Genomic DNA, 21,601 nt, shown 5'->3' with positions numbered 1-21,601 from the left:
CATCAAGGTTCCTGCAGACTTTCTCATCGATATGTCACGATTATGTGATTTCTCTGTGTATTCAGGTTTTGCTGTTATTACATTATATATACACATATCTATCTACATTTTCATGCACCATAACAAACCAATAAACAGTTCTGGCTGGTGTGGTAATGAAATCCAAGCATGTTCTATTTTGTGTTATACTTTTAGGATCTTAATTTTATAACTTTTCATCCATATCATCCTTAGAAGCAATTGGGGATCTCTGACAGGCCACCATCTTCTTGTCCCTATCGAAACCACTAGAGATGGTGTCCCTTGGGTAAATTCAGGCAAAATACCTCAATCACATCACCCCTTACCTTCTCCAAGAAAACTTGCATTACATTCTCTAATCTCATTTCATGAGAGGCTAGCTTTCTATTTCTCAATATTTTTTAAAGAAAATATGCCCATTCTATAGTACAGCATCCAAAACCGAAATGTATAATCTAAAGAGGCCTAACAAGGGAAAGATAAAGCAGGAGAATAACATTAAATGTCTGATTATTAACACTTATTGTCTTTAATCATACACTGGCAATTTCAGCACTGTCCAGCTGATATCTTTTAGACTTAAGACCCTACATTAATAAATTTGTTCTTAATTTAAATGTCTAAATCATCTTGTAGCAATTTTGAAGCCCCAATGACGTAATCACGCGGAATGCCGTGGCCACTCGGAATGCTTTGGCTACACATAATGCCATAATGACGTGGCCACTCGGAATGCAGTGATGATATGGTCACCAGAGAAAGTGGTGACGGCATGGTCACCAGGAAAAGTGGTGACGATATGATCACTTTAAAAAGAGTGATGTGATCACCGGGAAAGTAGTGACATGTTCATTATGAATAATCTGTCACCACTGGTTTGGATTTAAATGAAATACACAGTAAAGGTAAACATAAAATGTATTACACATTATACAAATTTACAACATGTTTTTTCTCTTTAAACAATTTACAATAAGAATGTATTTTCCATTTTAAATAACGTTTTCTGCAATAAGTAATGTTTCAAACTCAACACACAAATTGCAAATGGTTAACTTTCCTAAAAGTATTTAAAATTAAGTAACCAAAAGTTTCAGTTTAATTGTGTCAAGAGTTTGAGGAAGCAACTTCTTGGAGTCAGACCAACACAGCTAAAAGTGTGTGATTGGGCTGCTGTTTTGAGCATCTTTGTTACAAAATACCTTTCCTTGTCGAATGCCAGTCTTGTTTTCAAACATCCCAGTAATAATGGGTGAATTCCAAGCTGCATCAGTACTGTTTGCCGACAAAAACCATCTACTGGAGATACTCTTAATGTTTGACACAGAAGAATCAAGACATTGCTTTTCATCTGAATTTGCCTGAGAGCTACATGGGGTGGCCAGATATTCTTGTGTTCCAGGACTCTGATTGGGAATAGAAATAATCAGAGAATCTGAATGTGTTGCTGGAACAAAGTTGCTATTTTTCCCTTGAGGATTTATTACACTACTATGCCTTGGGTTGCCTGCTTGCACATTATCACCTCCAGGTAAGTCTCGTACATCTACACAACTCGGAAGAACACATGATGCGAGCGTTTCGGATCTCTGCAAGTTATCATGTACTGATGCAACCGTAATTCTTTGTGTAGCTGCACAAGACAAACTCTCAAGATGAGGACTGACTACTCTAGTACTTTGTGACGATACAACCAACAGCTGCTCATTATGTTCTACTACACTGTTATTGTTGCCAACTTGTGGACCCTGTGCCCTCAGCGAGACAATATTTACCGAGTTGTCCTGTACAAACTCTTCCACTGAAGATGTACTGGCAGCAATATGATCGATTTCACAACTTGAACTGTCCACCTTAGCACTGGCTTTAGTTTTCTCAACCATTTCCAAGTCCACTTTGTGTAACATTCTTGAGCGTCTTCTACTCTTAATTTCCATTTTATGTGTACCTCTTTTATCATCTATAAAAGTGGCTGTGCTCTCTTTCTCCACATGAGGTGATTTGCAATTCAATATATTTGATGGCCGAGAAGCAATATTACCCTTTTCATCAACTTTTGGCAAAGTGTTCATATAAATATTAGGAACTGGTGTAATAGATGGTGAACAAGATGACCAATACGAACCAAAACCTGATGCAGAATTGTTTGGTATTCCTTCACTAGCTGCAAAATCCATACTTAATCTCGATGACCGTCTACGAGCCTTTGTATTAATTTTTCTATTTAAACGAGAAATGGGCGATTGACAAATTTTTGCAGTGGACGATGTTGAAGGCTTATCTGTGTTAAGCGTAAGTGCAGCCATTCCTGCTGAAGGGGAAACAGGAGAGCAACACCCAACCATACTACCTGACAGAGGCACAGTAGGAGAGGTGCTGGTGAGAATATTCAGCCTTAAGCAGGGATCACTTTCCACAGCACCATCGAGCTGGTCCAAGGATTTATTTGAGCTATCACTTGGGCTTGCTGGCTGAAGAATGGTACTGTATAAAGGTTTCTGAATTCCAGATACTCTTCGCCTTCCCCGGCTTCTACTTTTCCCTTTACCTCTGCAACCTTTCTGAGGTTTCAAAGCTGCTGACTCACTCAAGTTCAGCAGACCTGTATCAAGGAGATTATTAGGAGAGGGAGAGTTCAAAACAATATTAATCAAGCTAGATTTCAATTCACTGACATTTTCTGCGAACAATTCTATAGTGTCATTATTTTTACAATCTCTTCGTTTTTTCATTTGATTGTCAACATAAGATTTACTAGATCTTTTTATGCCCATTTCCAGTCTCTTTACTTTTGTTTCTTTTCCTTGCTCACTTTGAGGTTTCCTTTGCTTTGTTTTTTCTTTTGCTGCAGCCCTCTGTTCTGTTGAGGGTTCACTGTATAATATATTATCTCTCTCTTTATCTTTTATACTTACTTTTTTTTGTTCAACTTTTATTGTTTTGCGCAATTTTGTGTCCACATCGAGTGTGTTAACATTAAAGGCTTTTTCCACACTAACAGAGGATTTAAACAGTTCTTCAGGCCTGGATAAGTTCTTTGTACTCTCCTTTTTCTGTTTGACTTTTATTGCCTTGTGGAATTTTGTGTCCAGTTGCTCAAGTTTTATATCACTAGAGAGATTTTCTGTACTAACAGATGTTCTCCACAGTTCTTCAGGCACGAATAAATTATTTTTAGTCTCCTTTTTTATTGTTATTTCATTGTGGAATTGTGTGTCCACTTGTACAAGTTTTATATCACTTGAAACTCCTATATCAAGAGGCGATTTACCTAGTTCGTGGCTGGGTACATTCTGTGGCTTTACATCTGCAGCCAAACAGGTTGTGCCAGAAGAATCAGTCATGAATGAATTCTGCAGATTCAAAGGGGATAACTCGGCAATTCTTTGCATTCCCTTAATAGGTACGTCTAAGGTCTTGTCCACAGATTGCAAAGGACATGCCAACAGCCTTCCAGATCGTCTCCGGACCTTTTTTTCATGGCAGTTAGGGGAACATGGCTGTTTAGGTTCATCAGTAATTGTTGAGGAGAGAAAGTCATCAAAAATCAGATGGGTTTTAATTGTATCCTCTGACTCTGATGGAACCTCTTTCTGTAGCTTTGACTTGTTCACCCTAAGAGCATCCATGTTTTTAATAATATCATCAACACCTTCATTATTAATGTCTGGTTTTATAATATTTCCTTCATAAAACCCAATGTTCTCTGTTATGTTTGAAAATCTCTTCGTAATATCTATAGGTTTTGCATTTTGACCTTCATCCTCAAACAAGCAAGCAAGGACAGCTTCAAGTTCCTCAGCAGAAATTGCAGTGCCCTTTGGAATTTTCACTCCTCTCAACTGCTTCATCTTGCGTGCCCGTTCCTTACGGAAACGAGTTTTTTGCTTAGGTGGGAAGTAATGACTGGGAAAGAGACAAAATCGCCTAATTTTTCTCGCAGCCATCACGGACATAGATAGGTCAGCAACATCAATATCTTCCTTACTCTGATCACATTCTTGTGTATCCTCTCTAACAGTTGACTTCCCATTTTCGATGAATCGAGGCAACTCATAGATAGTTTCCAAAGGGGTTGAAGTAGCATTCTTACAATTTTCCTGCAGATATAAACTCTCCACATTTATAGCTGCCTTCCTTTTAAACCCACTATACTTCCTTCGTCTACCGTTATCCTCTGCTTCATCACTATTGTCCTCACCATTGGTGATCTGTGCTGCCCGTGACCGTAACCTGAAATATTGATGTTATGTAGGTAAGATGTTATCTACAATATGCTGCCATTGATTTATACAAAATTGAATATATGGCAGACTACAGAACTGGAAAAGTATAAATATCCCAAGCAAATACCATATACTGTATCTTGATAATGGTCCAGGACAGATCAAAACATCGTTGTCTGCCCAACCACTTTGGCTCTGCGGTAGATCAACGGTCTCGCTTCATGCAGGTCGATGTTCAATCCCCGACTGTCCAAGTGTTTGAACACCATTCCTCCCCCCCTCATCTCAACCCAAATCCTTATCCTGACCCCCACTTCCAAGTGCTATATAGTCGTAATGGCTTGGCACTTTCCTCCCTGATAATTCCCTTCCCTTCCCCTCCCCTCAACATCTTTTGGTGTGGGGTTTGGTTATCATAACATATCTCAACCAAAATAAATTGAACATATTTGAATTTGTTAATAATAAATAAAAAAAATTGTTATAACTAAACCCAATAAATTTGTTCTGCACATCTTAAACAAATCTGCAAATCTAAAACATCTTAAGCAAATCTGCACATTCCGCTTCAGCAAACTTGTTTGTTGAATCAGGCGATTAAATCCGGCCTGGAAAGTGTGCGTTCCAACCGGAGATTCACTGAACTGAGGTTCCACTGTACTTTAGGTTCTGTCCCAATTGGTTATTCTTATTGGCTCTGTTGCAAAACTTCTTGGAGTATGATTTGCAAATCATAGTAATTAAAGCATCAGCATGCACAGCATGTGTAGATTTGTCATTGCAACAATACTTATTTATTTGAGAGCTTTTTCAAGGATGTTAAAAAATATGGTGCCATATTTTGCTAAAAATAAAGTGCCATATATGACTCAAATCAATATAAGTTTGTTCCTTCTAGTGAAAGGCTGTTTATCAGCAGTTGGGATTATCCTTACTCAAGTACACAGTATCTAAGTTTCATATCACTGCCTATTTTCTCCTACACTGTAACTTCGTGTTTAAAATTCTACTGTCAATTGTGATTTTAGTATGTACAATAAATACCAAAATTTTGTTTGGCCTGAAAAAGTTATGAAAGTTCATCAATTAACAAGGCAAATACGATAAAACAGACTTACGTAAACATGAAATCTAAAGTAGATGGAATAAGCATGTACTGTATTTGAATGTCGTTAGGAAGACTGTGACTGATGTGGAATATATTTGGATGTGGCTGATGAGCATGTAAAGAGAGATGTACACGAGTTCAGAGACGACACGAAATTCATAAAATGTGGAATATAAATGTCACAACTACAGCAGCCAAATCACAAACCTGCGGCCACTAGCTGCACCGGACATCTTGTCATCGGGTGAAGAATCCACTCTCATAATCTCTGTAATACAAAATTATTTAATAAAAAAAAAAAAAAATTGAGTAATAACTGCAAGATGATGATGCTTATATATACAAAAACAAGTGTTGCATATACTGTCATGAAATGCCTCTTGATAGATCCTTGGTGGCTCTTTGGTGCTGGCTACCTGGTATACTCCACCCAATTAGATTCAAACCAAGCACTTGCAGGTCACTGTAAGCCTACCAGGGAGCAGAGGCCAAAACAGTGTATGATTTATTTTATATACAGTACTGTAATGTACCAGTATTTTCCATACTTTTGAAGACAGATCTATAATTTCATAAGAAAAACAAGTAAAATAATTATATTTACAAGAACAAATCCACAAGGGCCATGACGAGGGTTTGAACCTACGTCCGAGAGGATCCCAGACGCTGCCTTAATCGACTGAGCTACAACATTGTTAAAAAGAATTGCATCCGGAAGTTCTACTGACCTTACATGGATCCTGCAGCCTCTCCGAGACACAAACCAGGATTTTACACAATCCCCCCATGCACCTGAGCTCTGTCAATAAGCCGTTCTACCTCTTCGCCCTTACTTCATTACACACAGATCACAATAGCGTAATGCATCAAATGAAGGCAGCGTCTGGGATCCTCTCGGACGTAGGTTCAAACCCTCGTCATGGCCCTTGTGGATTTGTTCATTTGATGCATCACGCTATTGTGATTTCTGTGTGTAATTATTTTTACTTTCTGCTCACAGTTTGTGGACAATTTTTATGATTGCTATACTTTAAGGATTAAGGGAATATCTTCATATTTAAGTCACAGTTGTCATCCATCTAGTCGAGATGGTCATTTACACGGCCTCAAAGTTTGCCCATTATCTCATCTTTTCTAGGAGACCTTAGGTATACCGTCACCTGCTAGAGAACAGCTACAGGCAAAGAACATGCGAGCTATGCTAAGGATTCAGAGTGAAGCATTTTAGGCGTGCTGGCAAACATCAGTCATTTAGAAACCTAAACCCGAGCTCTTTCATGGCAATCACACCATCTTTCTTAAACTAATATTAGAACATATAGCACCAGCCTGAAATCTGCACCATGAAATACAGTACCTGTATTTCATATTTCTTGTGCTAATGATAATTCATTGTGTCAGGGGACAGGCAGCTAGTGTATATATACTGTACATGGTAGGCTTATACTGAAGGGTGCCCCCCAGGGTCGAACTACTAACCCTCCTGGAACAACTGTAGACATCTTCAAGAGAAAATTAGATTGTTTTCTTCAATAAGTGCCGGACCAACCGGGCTGTGGTAGGTGTGTGGGCCTGCGGGCCGCTCCAAGCAACAGCCTGGTGGACCAAGCTCTTAAGTCAAGCCTGGCACCTCCATCCACAAATTTTAATACCATATTCAACAAAAAATTTGAATGTTTGGATAGCTCAATTATGACGCAAAAGGCTTATAGGTGAGGAATAGTGCTAAACATCACTCCCCAGTAAACACATACTGTACAGCCTTATCAGGACTGTACATGTACGGTCCTAGGTTGGGGGGGGGGGGAGACCTCTGGATACTACTAGCCAAAGCCAATTTAAGTCCTTTTACAAGCTCGTTACAATTATAGGTCACAGTAAGGACCCATAAATACAAGTTCAGCTGCTTAGAGAAGAGGAGGATGGCCTTCCCGTGTTTACCAATTCCGTACAAAAAATAATCCAAGATAATGTGAAAGTTACCTGCTGTGGTCCAATATTACGATTCATTTCCTGCTAACACATTAGTGAGGTGTTAGAGCAGCCTGGTGAGCATCTGTAGAGCGTTAGAGCAAGAGGTGTAGAGCAATATTGAGGCCAGAACACACAGTAATAGTGAGAGACCACCAGACACCAGTTTGAACACTGTTGACATCCAGGTGCTGCCGCCTGGAGGCCGCCGCGTGCACTAACCAAACTCTATATATACACACTCACACCTTACCTTATTAATATTATAATAATAATAATAATAATGTATTCTGGAAAATTATATACATAGATGCAGTGTTACAAACATACTGTTGGATTTATAGATAGAGTTGGTATTTACAATACCTAAAGCCACTACTACGCATAGCGTTTCGGGCAAATTTATTATTATTTTATTAGTAAAATATACACACATAACAACATAAAACATAGGTATATATATATGAAGATACATGGGTTGCATATTTAATAATATGTAAATGTATTATAAAGCGTATATTTATTTAATACATTTACTAATTTAATACATTTACTAATATTTAATAATATGTAAATGTATTATAAAGCGTATATTTATTTAATACTTTACTAAGCGTAAATACATTACGCTTAGTAAAGTGTAATATATTTATATAATATACCAATGTTCTTTAATATATTTACTAATCTCTCTCATCTCATTTTTTTTCTTGCAATGTATTTATTATCATTTTATTAATTCTGCTAGAATTTACCTACATAAAAATTTTCTGTTAGATTTTACAAGATTGTAAATATTATGCTGTGTATTCTCACAAACCCAATGTACCTTCTTGTAGATAAATAAATAAATAAATAAATTTACACTAATATGTAAAGCGTTTTTTTCATGTGATAAGACTGAAATTGAGCTTGTTATGGGCATTCAATCTCTATTGTAAAGCCGCAGTCTCTCACACTCATAGGCCAGAAAGCCCGAGTATAAAGAGCTGTGATATATGTTTTAGAACCGAGAACTATATATTCGCATGTTCAGTGTGACATTGTAATTGCCAGAATTAGGCTGGGATATCGATATCTATGGCAGGTGGCTGCAGGTAATGAATCCCCCCAATGGTGAACATTCCAATTGTAAACTATGTGAACAAGAGCTGAGACATTCCAACACTATATCTGTGATTGGTCTGTATTCAATGATTTCAGACCAAATGGTATGAGGTACTCTGAGCTCTGTAACTACTTCATACACTCACGAATATTGTAATATATTCTTGTGCTGTACCCAAAGTTTGCTAGAGCAGGATAATACATCAGCCTCGCATTTCATGGTCTCTCCTGATTCCATGTATGACTAACCATCCTGTGAGATGGGGATACTAGATGAACTTATTGCTAGTATTTTTATCTATACTTTGTACTCTTCCATATTGAATAGGGTAGCAGCATTGTTGTGTATACCTAAGCTTGTTAATAAAAAAAAAAGTGCCTCTCTAGACGGATGGGGGGGGGGGGTCAAGATCTAGGACAGCTTCCTGTCCCCGACACAGTGAATTATTAAAATGGGGCGCACCAGAGATATATACTTATTCTTGATGGTACCTGCAGTTTGCACGAAGAGTCAGATTTATACAGTTGAACCACTTCTTTCTTTTCCTAAAAGTCAAAGGTGCGCTTGATTGTTCCAAGGGTTTGGTTGACTTTTCCTGACTTTTCTTCAAGATTTGTAAATGAGGGTGTTATGGGTTTTAATGAGGTTCACTAAGATGAGTCAGAAGTGTGTTCTGGTATCCCAAAGTAGGAAAGGCCTAATGTGGTTTTCTTCATTGGTTATTTCGTTGCAACCCGTTCTCGCAAATTTAAAAAGTCAATATTGACTTATTAAATATGTGCATAGGTGACATACTTAACATAATAGTTTCCCTTGAAAAGATTCATAGAAAACACCGACCTTACCTAACCTACTTAGTATGTTAAGATAAGCATCTTATTGCTTCGTAATTACAATTATTACCTAACCTATACCTATAATAGGTTAAGTAACAATTGTAATTACGAAGCTATAAGATGCTTATTTTAACATACTAAGTAGGTTAGGCAAGGTCGGTGTTTTCTATGAAGCTTTTCAAGGGAAACTATTATGTTTAGTATGTCACCTATGCACGCAACTAATAAGTCAATATTGACTTATTAAATTTGCGAGAACGGGTTGGTTATTTCATACTATTTTAAAGAACACTAGAAATTAAAAATATGTAATAACTAATATAATTTTTATTATTTGCCACAATATTCATCCAAAATTAGTACAAAAAAATGGATAGTGCATTATGGGTGGACCACACCGGAAACAAAAATATATATACTATATTACTTATACACGTCTTCATAACCTTGCTACATGTCAACAAGACTTAGGCAGGCATTCCTCTAAACAGTCAATATTTATGTCTGATCACCTCATTGTGCATTGTCTTCTGCTGGGCATCATCCCTTATAAATGTACCTTATCAATGTCACTGAGATGTGTTCTCAAAACTCTCTCACCTAAAATTACCATTACAAAGAAATGCAACTTGGGTCAACTTAAAACACTGCCTCAAAAACATGAGATATGTTATTTGGAAGCCACTTTATGTAGACTCTTCACTAAGTTAAATTTTCTTGAAGCAAGTCTCCAGTACTTGGAATACACAATCTTTCCCAGAAAGATAAATTGCAAATGCTCACAAGAGAATCTACAAAATTATGCTCAACATTCTTCTTGACACCTGTAGCTTAAAACATGACGAAAATAAAGGTCGAAAAACATTCCATCTTGCTTACTAGGTAATTCACCTGTAGGTGCTTCAAGCAAATAGCAACTAAAAATGTAATTTTCATTAAAATTACACCTGATAGTATCTCCAGTAAATATGGCATAATTTACATTAAATTTACAAAAGGTAGAAAAATTATTAAAGCTGAATGTTCAAGTAATCTCAATCGTTTATCAAATTAAACAAACAGCAGATATATTTCTACTGTTTCAATATCATTTCAAATAACACTGGGCAACTACACTTAAATGCTCTCAGAGCAGCACTCTATATTTTATTAGGACGCTTCCACATAATAATTATTTACATGTGATAACACAATAAAGGTTAGTTTTCGATTACATAAAGTAAATAAGGGCTGAAGCTAACATCTACACACGATGTTAATAATTATATGACATTTTTTACACAAGATTTTATCTACAGCAGTAAAACCTTCACTAATCAATGTCACATTCCGGTATAAAAGTAACTCTTTTACTTAAATTTGTCACATGTATCTTACTTAACGTAAAGTTTTTAGTTTTCAATTAAGTTTTTAGTTTTCAATTATTTTTGTGTGAAACGTTTATTTTTTTTATGAAACTAATTTTCACATGTCTGTCACTAGAACAAAATTCTCAGCATTGTGAGGTTACCCACACATAATCTTTAATTAGTGACATGATAAACAAAGCTAGGAAAAGCTCTCTACAGACATAACTTTTACATACCGGTATTTCCTTTTCTTAATACTGTACTTTTAAAAAGTTTGCCACCATATCAATAATAAGTTTCATCAATGATTATTTGATTCTTATGATTCTTTGGCTAAATCCAGTCTGTCTCTGTATCTAAATCACAGCTTAATTATGACTCAAGTCAATACAATATCTGAATCACGACTCAGTCCCCGTATCTCCTTCATAACTCTGCCTGCATATCTAAATCACAATTCAGCCTGCTAATTTGCATCACAACTCAGTCTCTGTATCTGAATCATTGGCTATTTGTGAGAGGCGATCCCTTTGGTGGTTATTGTGGTTGTTGTTGTTGACTGTGGCAGGGGCACAATACCCACAGAAACCACAGAATGGGGATAATCTGGAGGTGATGGCCCGACGATGACGATGATAAAGTTGGTAACCCAGAACGGCTGTGATGGCTGCTAGCAGGAGCACTACCAGCCCTGGTACCAATATTACCGCCTTTGAACTGCCGTCACCGCCTCCTGATAGTGTCTTGGACTCCTCAGACAAATCCTCGTCAGAATCGTCGTCGACGTTAATTCCCTTGTACCTGGGTGACCTCGTGTACTGCCTGGAGACACGAGTGAATGACGGTTGAGGCTGGTATCCAGGACCCCCACTCCCGGCACTCCAGTGCTACTGTCTGCAGGACATGGTAATCTATAAGGTACATGCAGTATAAATTAATATGCTGTATAGTAAAGTATATCACCATCCAAGGGCAGCAAAGACCCAGGCCACAGTTATGGCAACAAATGCAATGAAAAGCATCGCAAATCCAAGCCACATTAATGGGTACTTAATAAAGATCTAAGGGACAACAAAGATGTTTTTCACACTGAAGGGCAACATATCAAGATTTAAGCCATATTGAAGACCATGTCACACTAAAGAATGATGATGATTATGATAATGATGATGAGAAAATCAATAGGAACCACGTGGAGAATTTGAACTTATGATCTGGGTATACTCCCTTGCGGTCACCGGGTAAATGCTGTACACCACTACACCACAACATGGAAAACATTACAACCTGGGATTTCACCGACTTCTCTAGGGTTCCTGAGGCATACACTGAAGCCTAATCAGGGTTTCACACATTGCCTCCCCCCCCCCCACCATGCTCTCTGGCTTGTAGTTTAGGAGTCTCCTACACTTCTCTTCAAATGCACAAAGAATCATTTCAAGTTCAAGTATGTTTATTGAGATAAGAAAGAAATACATTGCAAAGGGATAGAGTAGCTTAGGCTATTTCTACCCCCCCCCCCCCCAAAGAATCATTAACATAATGTATCAACGAGAAACTCAGTAGGCGTTCCTGAAAACTTCTTATGGCGCCTACTGATTTTCTCATTTATACATGTAAATGTGATTTCTTTGTGCATTTGAAGATAAGCGTTGGAGGTAGGCAATGTGCGAAGCCTCACCACCCCTTGAGGATTCAGTTCAATCCCGGGTTGCATGGCTTTTGACCATGTAGTGGGCTTGTGCTTGGCAGTACCACGTGAGCAGGTTCGAATCCTCCTCATGGCCTCTACTGATTTCCTCATTATTATTTTGTAATGTGTACTTGGGTACAGGGAGTGTGCCTGGGTGTAGAAAGTGTACCTGTTGCTGACAGGTGGGGCAGGCCTGGAGGGTGGCGAGGTCTGCGAGAAGAGCACAGGAGCACTCCCAGGGGTTGTGTTGGAGGGTAGCGTGCGTGTGCGGCTTGAGGGCGGCCAGGTCCCGGGCGTCCAGCGTTGTCAGCTGGTTCTTCTGCAGGTGAAGGCGCCGCAGCTGATGCAGGTGCATGAGGGAGGCCGGGGCGATGTGTCGCAGCCGGTTGTGACTTACGTCCAACATTCGCAAGTTCCGTAGCCCAGCCAAGTCCCGCTCTGAGGACACAATCTTGGCTTTATGTACAAACCAATACAGACTCACTAACTTTCGTCCATATCTCTTCTAACCTCACAGTGAAGACTTAACTTTTAATTAATCTAATAAATTCATAGAGTACAAGTATACTGCAACAACCTCACAACTGTTCAGGAAATGTATATGTTTATCTCTCAGAATGTTTGGTATTATGTTTATTGTTTGTGATGTGTTTATATGTATGTATTAACACGATGTACTGAACGGGGTAAGAATAGCTTGAGCTACCTCATCCCTTTGTGTGTGTATTTTACTTCAATAAACTTATTTCAATTTCAATTTCACAACTGTTCTTGCCATATCAACGTAAATTTCTTCAATGTCGTTGAAAACTTGATTGCATTTGCACTGGCTACAATAAGTCTCTACTTGTTTACCTACAGACCCCCTGTCACAACACAAACTACAGTGCTGTAACTGCCTCATTACCCTTGTAATTTGATGAAACAATTTGAGGATTTTTTTTTAACTATTTGCAACTAATTCACCACTAATGTAAATTGCTTAGCCTATACGACATTGGAGTCTAGTATCTTAACCACCCACTTTGGTACTCTGTAACCTTTTTGCCACCGCCCACAGGATGAGTAGTGATCCACACGTCACAGAATGGGTGTGGAGTCCACCACACAAGATGGGTGTGGAGTCCACCACACAAGATGAGTGTAGAGTCCACCACACAAGATGGGTGTGGAGTCCACCACACAAGATGGGTGTGGAGTTCACCACACAAGATGGGTGTGAAGTCCACCACACAAGATGGGTGTGGAGTCCACCACACAAGATGGGTGTGGAGTCCACCACACAAGATGGGTGTGGAGTCCACCACACAAGATGGGTGTGGAGTCCACCACACAAGATGGGTGTGGAGTCCACCATGTGTGTGTGGATGCCTTGTATGTGTGTGAGGGGTACTGATCCACGGCTCAATATTCCGCCTTGACCGACATGATGGTATTGACTGCGGCCTCTTATCTGGCTGGCGGATATGGATTACCCGCCTCTCACCTGGAGAATGAAGGGTTCTACCACTCGCTATAATGGAGCCTTTACATATATACTATATATATACCTTAGGTTTGTATCGAAATCACTGCCAAAGCTGAACTACTGAACCTCCCAAGGATGTAACCCCCACAAAACTTGCCTAATTCCGCATTCCTACTTACTTGCTGGGAACAGATGCAGTAGATGAAAGGAAACGTCCCTAAATAAAATTTAGCGCGTTGTATTTTCAAAGGAGCAAAGCATTTTGATAACGGGTGTACTAAAGAACTTGCTAGACATCAATTACTACTTAGGCCTATAAATCGATAGATTTATGACAAGTGCTTATGCATATAAAAATTACAATAGGCTTAATATTATACAAGACATTAACATTAAAACCGAGTATACAAGTACATAAGTACTTATATACTCAATATGAGTATATAAGTATAAGTGGTACTTATATACACAAGATGATGTAATGAACTTAAAATAATAATTCTATATAAGAGACCTGGAAATAAGTATAAGTATTATGGATATAAGGAAAGAAAGGAAATGGTGTAAAAAGTGAAATATCAATTAATGTATTCTCTCTGCGATATTATATGGAGTTGTATGAGACAAGAGAGAGAATATGACAGCTCGCGTATAACGGCGTCTATGATCACGGCGCAGGAATACTGCGTAGACAGTTTGTTGTTTTTAAAGTATAAGTATAAGTATAAGTATAAGTATATTATTGTATAAGTATATAAGTATAAGTATTGGTACAAGAGATTGGTTGAGGTGAGGACTGACCGTGGAGCCGCGTCAGGTGATTGAAGGCCAGGTTGAGACGGAGCAACTTGCGCGCTCTTTTGAACCGTGACTTTCCCACCTCCACTACCCTGTTGTGTGACACGTCCACGTCCTGCCCTCCGTGTCACGCCCGTCACGCCCGTCACACGCCACACCCACAAGAGACAAGTCATTAAGGTGGTCACAAACATTTCTGAAATACACTGATATTATTGTATTCATTCGTGATATCATCAACACGAATAGGCTATTGCCTGTAGGCCTTGTATTGAATAAATGTTCAAAACGAAGCCAGAATCATTTTCAAATGCCGGTAAAACATTTAATTAGCTTGTGAAAATAATTTACAATTCAGTCAAATATACCCTAGTGACATCAACATTCTCAGGCAAACTATTATACAAAAGTCCTCTAAAATTTCTTACTGAAGGTGACCACTCGCCAAAATGGATTACTTGAAAACTGCATTTGAAATCAGAATATACAAGCCTCAAAATCTTCGCCGAAAGACACTGGTATTTTGGTATTTAATTTTATCTTTGCAAATGATCTAGTCTCTGCCTCAGGACACACTGGTCAGATGTCACCCCAAGTGACGTCTAGACGTCACGAAAGATGCACTCACTCAGACGTTCTGGCACACTCTCTCCCCCCAAGCTTTACACTCTGACAGCTTTCACGAAGTAGAATAATGGATTATTTAGAAGATATGCTTCATACCATCTAGCACCGTGAACCCCACTCGTCGTGTTGTGAAAGTTTCCTACCTGGCCCCAGCTTGGTGGATAACCAGATGATAACCCCAGCACAAGGCGCCCTACCGTCAACAGCTTCATGCTGGAGGTGCCACTCTCTTGGTTCTAGAACATCACTCCATCAGCGACCATTCATTCCTTGACTGACAAGTATTTGGACCATGATGGCTCAACTCGCTGATACGCGGGGAGTCGTCAACTGCCCATATGAAGCTCTGGCGCACAGTTGGCTCCAGCTTCAACCTGTTACTAATATGACTGTTACCACTAAGCACAGTTCATTCTTAATGGAAACTAATAAAAACAGCGTTTAAAAGAGTTTCTGGGGTGAGGTTTGAGCCGTTGAAGCACAAGTCAGCACCTAGCGCGCGCTCTTGCTGATCTGTGGTCTTAATTAAACAAGAAAGAGGAGAATTATGAGAGGAGTGAGAAAGTAACTTACCGTGAGGGCGTGTGTGAGGGTGGGTAGAGTGGTGAGCTGGTTGTGACTGAGGTCCAAGAGAAGCAGAGTGGGCGGAAGTGTGGGCGGCAGCACTAGATAGTTGTGGGCGGCGTTGAGGTGCGTGAGGTTCGCTGGTGGACAGGCGGCGAGGTCGAGGTCACGGAGGAGGTTGTGTCTGATGTCGAGGGTACGGAGACCGGGCCAGCCGCAGGTGCTGGCCGCCGTCAGCTGGTTGTTGTTGGCCTCCAGGAACTCCACGCCCGCCACACCGTCCCTCGCACGACGCCCACTGCATCCCGGCGTCCACCTCGTTGTTGGAGACCCGCAGGGTGACCAGAGTGGGCGTGCACAGCTGCAGGCGGGCGAGGGCGGCGCGCGAGGCCTCCAGGCGCTGCAGGGTGGGCGGGACACACTCAGGTGCCATCACCAGGGCGTCCATGGGCGTGTGTGACACATCCAGCGTCTCCAGTGTGGGCGGGAGGGCGTGGCACAGCCTCTCACCATCCACACCAATGGCCACACGCATCCACACCTCCCTCAGGGCCTCCGCCCCCTCCCACCACCCTGACCTGAGCATCAGTGACCCTTTGATGGCCAGGGTCAGGCCCTCCGCCCACCTGGGCACGCCCCCGCCCACGCCCACCTCGCCGCACCCCTCCACATCCACAACCAGCTGGTTGCCGCCACCATCCTCCAGCTGGCCCAGGTCCACCTCAACGCCGCGGCCAGACACGGCTGGCGTCACCAGGGTTGTGGTGGCGTAGGCGGTGGCGTCGGCAGCGTCCGGGGTGGTGGCCCGGTCCGGGGCCCTGGACACCCCGGGGAACAGTCGCGGCCCTGACGGACAGATTATGTTTACCTGCGTCACGTTCCTCTCTGTGTACACCTCCACCCGCGGGGTCTCCATGCTGGTGGTCAGCACCGGTATTGTGGTGGCGTTGGTGGCGCCCCCTGTGATGGCGCCCACTGTGGTGGTGGCGTTGGTGGCTCCCCCTGTGGTGGTGGCTCCCACTGTGGTGGTGGCTCCCACTGTGGTGGCGCCCCCTATGGTGGCGTTGGTGGCGCCCCCTGTGGTGGTGGGGGCAGGAGTGAGGGTGGTGGTCACGGACGCCCCGCCATCACTGGCTGCCACCTGCAAGACGACCACGCCCACAAGAGCCGCCCACGCCCACCACGTGGGTACTGGGTAAGGCGGCGTCATGGCCACGGGAGAGTTGGAAGCGCCTGAACCTAGGCTGAAGTGTCCCGAGTATCATGTGTGTGTCCTCCACCTCCCGCCCGCCATGACACTCTCTCACTCCTGGCCAAGTCTTGCCTCGCTACTCCCATACTGTCCACACTTCTCATTGTCTCGTATAGCACACTCTTCTCCCTAGTGCACACTGAGTCATCTCTCCGCGAGTCCTTGCTGCACATCACACCATCACACTCATTATTCTAAATCCACTTTCATTAATCTGCAGATTTCGAAAAACAATAACATGCAATTTACCAACGAAGAATCTCTTCGATTAAGTTATATACTGAGTGAACTCTGGTCCTTACAGTGTGGTAGCCAGAGTGCTGCCACTCTTATCTCTCTCTCTCTCACTATCACTAAGATACTGATGGTGAGTCATCCCAGACTATATACCTTCGCCCTATGTTTCACTATTGAGCGTCTTCTCATAATTCTTCCCTTCTTAGTAATGATCAAAGGGGCCCTCTATGTCTCCGTGTAGGGATAGCAGCACCCACATTACAAGTTTAAGTAGTGACTATTCTAGTAGCGACCAAGATTATTGGAAATAATGCAGACACACAGCTTAAACATCGACTGCTTATCCTCACCATAATCTCTAAATAACTTACAATCAAGCTGCAATGTTCTTCTTTCTGAAGCCTGACCTAAAGATCTATACACACCCTCACAAAGCCTAAATAACATACAACACGATAAAGTCGACGGTACACCAAACTTGTAATAAATATATACAGCCTACTGTTGAATAGAATCTTGGGTGATCAAACACAAGCCTCAAAGTCTCATACGGAAAGAACTCTCAGACAACACAAGAGTGCAAATGGAAACTAGAAAATCCATTCTTTATCGCAGTGAAATATATCGGCCAAAACCCGTACATGGATCTGGTGACACAAGCACTAGATGACGCCTCATCAGTAAATGTTGCCAGGCTAAACTTATCTCTGGCAGTTCAGTTCGTGTGGGTAACTACATCTCGCGTCAACTTCAATACTGCATTACCTTCTCTTATCCAAAGTTAAAAATAAGGTAAAACATTACATAAATTGCTTACACTGACCAGACCACACACTAGAAAGTGAAGAGACGACGACGTTTCGGTCCGTCCTGGACCATTCTCAAGTCGATTGTGTCCTGGACCACACAATCGACTTGAGAATAGTCCAGGACGGACCGAAACGTCGTCGTCCCTTCACATTCTAGTGTGTGGTCTGGTCATCATTTGACTATCATCCGCTGGCCTGTGATGAGCTCTTGAGCTGTCACTTACAGACTGCGTGTGATACTCTATATATATATATATATATATATATATATATATATATATATATATATATATATATATATATATATATATATATATAACTTTAGAACACTTTCCCACCAGGAGACTCGAACCCTAGCCAGCACAGAAGCCTTCCAGCAACTGGCATAACAGGTACGCCTTAACCCGCTCCACCACCTGCTCAGACCCTTAAAAGAGATGGTAATTTCGGAGTATTTAAATACACCAAAGATCACCACCTCCCAAGAGCACTAGAGCAATATATTATATATATATTATATATATATATATATATATATATATATATATATATATATATATATATATACATATATATATATATATTATTAAATATGACCGAAAAAGTAAGATTAATAATTCTAACACGAATTTTCTCAATCTTTCGTACATTACGCTTCACTGTTGGAGGTAAATAAAAAATCACTTCTCCAAAATTCATTTTTATTTCTAGTCTGACGCGACACGGGCGCGTTTCGTAAAACTTATTACATTTTCAAAGACTTCACAAATACACAACTGATTAGAACTTACGTATCTCTGATTTTATATCTACATTTGAGTGAGGTGGGAGGGGTGATGTGGCATTAACACAAGACAGAACAAGAGGGGATATTAATAGGGTATTAAAAGTATCAACACAAGACAGAACAGAAACAATGGGTATTGAATAGAAGTGTTTGTAGAAAGCCTATTGGTCCATATTTCTTGATGCTTCTATATTGGAGCGGAGTCTTGAGGTGACTCCGAGTCACAAGACTCGGTGAGTCTTGAGTCTCACCTCAAGACTCCGCTCCAATATAGAAGCATCAAGAAATATGGACCAATAGGCTTTCTACAAACACTTCTATTCAATACCCATTGTTTCTGTTCTGTCTTGTGTTGATACTTTTAATACCCTATTAATATCCCCTCTTGTTCTGTCTTGTGTTAATGCCACATCACCCCTCCCACCTCACTCAAATGTAGATATAAAATCAGAGATACGTAAGTTCTAATCAGTTGTGTATTTGTGAAGTCTTTGAAAATGTAATAAGTTTTACGAAACGCGCCCGTGTCGCGTCAGACTAGAAATAAAAATGAATTTTGGAGAAGTGATTTTTGATTTACCTCAAACAGTGAAGCGTAATGTACGAAAGATTGAGAAAATTCGTGTTAGAATTATTAATCTTACTTTTTCGGTCATATTTAATAATATATGTCTACAGGAAAGACTGCTACCAAAATATACTAATATATATATATATATATATATATATATATATATATATATATATATATATATATATATATATATATATATATATATATATATATATATATATATATTATATATATATATATATTACCGAATGTGACAAAAATGGTGTGATGAATGATGGGGGGGGGGGGGCGGTCCAGGAGAGGGCTGCATACTCTAGCTGAGAGCGAACTTGTGCTGCATATAAGGTTTTGTTGCCCTCGCTGTCAAAATGTGAGATGTACCGTTGGGCTGTAAGGTTCCTGGCTGCCTTTTGTGCTAGGTTAAGCACGTGGCTCTTCATTGTCGAACTTCATTCCCAAGATGTCAATTTCAACTGTGAACTCTAGGGTTTTGTCACCCATTTGCAAGCCTGTCTGATTTGCCACGTGCAGACATCACCATCGCTTGTGTTTTCTCAGTCACAAATGTGACCTGCCATCTCCTACCCCAGGTAGAAATCGCTGAAAGTTGATGATTGATGAGTCTTGAGTCTCCCTCTCTCTTCTTCTCTCCCTCTCTCTCACTCTCCCCCTCACCCCATCACCCCCGGGCCGGAGGACGGTCCCCCATTCTCCCCAAGGGGTTAAGATGATACAAGCGACTGTTACTGGGAGGATGACCTTGCCTCGCTGGACGCTGGTGCTGGTGCTCAAGAGCAGGTTCTGGTGTACACACGTTCCTCTCCTGCCTCTCACTCTTACATAGGCAACACCTACAGTGGAGACACAATGGCGCCAAGAGTGGGAGAGATAGGATAAATATATGAGGTAAGTGCACTCAGGTGAGTGACACTAAGGCCAGACAAGTGGACAAAAATAAAAATATATGCCACAACACCACCTGAAACAGTCCCCCCTTTCCTCCCCCCTCCCCCACTACAACACCTCTTCCCCCCCACCAGGACAACATCTTCATGACCTCTTCCATCACGACACATCCCTCCCCCACCACAACAGATCTCTCCACCTTCCCCACCACAACACCTCCCTCTCCACCATCCCCCCCCACTCTCCCCCCATCACCAAACACGAACACCAAGGTAACGGGGTTACCCCAAGGACTGGTCTTGTGTGCGTATGTGTGTACTCACCTATATGCACTCGCTTATTTGAGTCTGAAAGGTCGAACTTCAGCTCTTGAAGCTATTTTTAAAACTATTGATGGAGGTGGTGTCTAGCGTTGTTGTTGTTAAAGATTTAGCTACTCAGGACGAAGTGTTCATGTAGCACCGGCTATGGTGAGCCCGTAAAGAGGTGTGTAGCGGGTCCACCTCAGATTTATGCCATTGGTGGACACTTAGAGTCGGGGAAGTATTGTGGTAGACGTGTGGTTGGTGTGTGTCCAGCCGCGCCTCACTTGATTGATGATTGATGAAGATTAAGCCACCCAAAAGGTGGCACGGGCACGAATAGCCCGTAAGTGGTGGCCCTTTTGAGCCATTACCAGTATCAAGAGCTGATACTGGAGATGTGTGGAGGTGCGACTGCACCCTGCGTGACGGGAGATGTCTCCCCCGTGGAGCCTCACTTGTCACTGTACACCTTATATACCTACACTTACACCTCGGTCTTTATGCTAATTGTCACATGTCTCTCATATCTCTTTCTACACCCTGACATCCGCGTGTGTTTCACCTTAGTTGTGCTTGCGAGGGTTGAGCTCTGCTCTTTCGGCCCGCCTCTCAACTGTCAATCAACTGTTTCTGACTATATTTTTTCACACCACACACACACACACCAGGAAGCAGCCCATGACAGCTGACTAACTCCCAGGTACCTATTTACTGCTAGGTGAACAGGTACACCCGGATGAAAGAAACTGTCCATTTATTTCTGCCTCTGCCAGGGATCGAACCCGGGCCCTCAGGACTACAACCCCAGAGCGCAGTCCACTCAGCCGCGAAGCCAAATATACACACATGTGTGGGGGGGGGGGGGGAGAGGGGCAGCCTACGAACAAAACACAACAATTCTAAAGTGTCAAGAAAGCAACACGCGCCCTGGCACAATTTTTATTTCATCAGTCCGATTTAAC

The 21,601-nt window shown here is 41.3% G+C and overlaps 1 protein-coding gene and 1 non-coding gene across 2 annotated transcripts in view; both read right to left on the bottom strand.

Annotated features, from left to right (window-relative positions):
* Positions 1-921: 921 nt before the first annotated feature.
* Positions 922-7,533, bottom strand: LOC123771145 (uncharacterized). The gene is made up of 3 exons (XM_045763567.2): positions 7,339-7,533; positions 5,563-5,623; positions 922-4,254 (listed from the first exon to the last, which is right to left on the bottom strand). Exons 2-3 carry the CDS (start codon positions 5,616-5,618, stop codon positions 1,173-1,175), a joined length of 3,138 nt encoding a protein of 1,045 aa, XP_045619523.2. The 5' UTR covers positions 5,619-5,623; positions 7,339-7,533; the 3' UTR covers positions 922-1,172.
* Positions 7,534-9,582: 2,049 nt separating this feature from the next.
* The window catches only part of LOC123771144 (uncharacterized), a 21,697-nt gene continuing 9,678 nt past the window's right edge, over positions 9,583-21,601 (bottom strand). Inside the window, exons 2-5 of the transcript XR_011223748.1 lie at positions 15,779-17,235; positions 14,582-14,693; positions 12,482-12,750; positions 9,583-11,513 (exon numbers count right to left, since the gene is read on the bottom strand). This is a non-coding gene — a transcript (uncharacterized protein). The remainder of the gene's footprint in view (positions 11,514-12,481; positions 12,751-14,581; positions 14,694-15,778; positions 17,236-21,601) is intronic.

This window comes from Procambarus clarkii, chromosome 65 (genome assembly GCF_040958095.1).
Source record: "Procambarus clarkii isolate CNS0578487 chromosome 65, FALCON_Pclarkii_2.0, whole genome shotgun sequence".
NCBI lineage: Eukaryota > Metazoa > Arthropoda > Malacostraca > Decapoda > Cambaridae > Procambarus > Procambarus clarkii.
The sequence above is the reverse complement of the archived record's forward strand: the minus strand, read 5'-3'. Positions and strand labels throughout refer to the sequence as shown.

What these genes read in the sequence shown, in the direction of transcription:
- LOC123771145 (XM_045763567.2), bottom strand. Translation starts at nt 5,618, where the DNA reads ATGAGAGTGGATTCTTCACCCGATGACAAGATGTCCGGTGCAGCTAGT. An exon ending in GGTGCAGCTAGTGGCCGCAG is followed by an intron (nt 4,255 to 5,562) that starts GTTTGTGATTTG and finishes TCAATATTTCAG; the next exon opens with GTTACGGTCACGGGCAGCAC.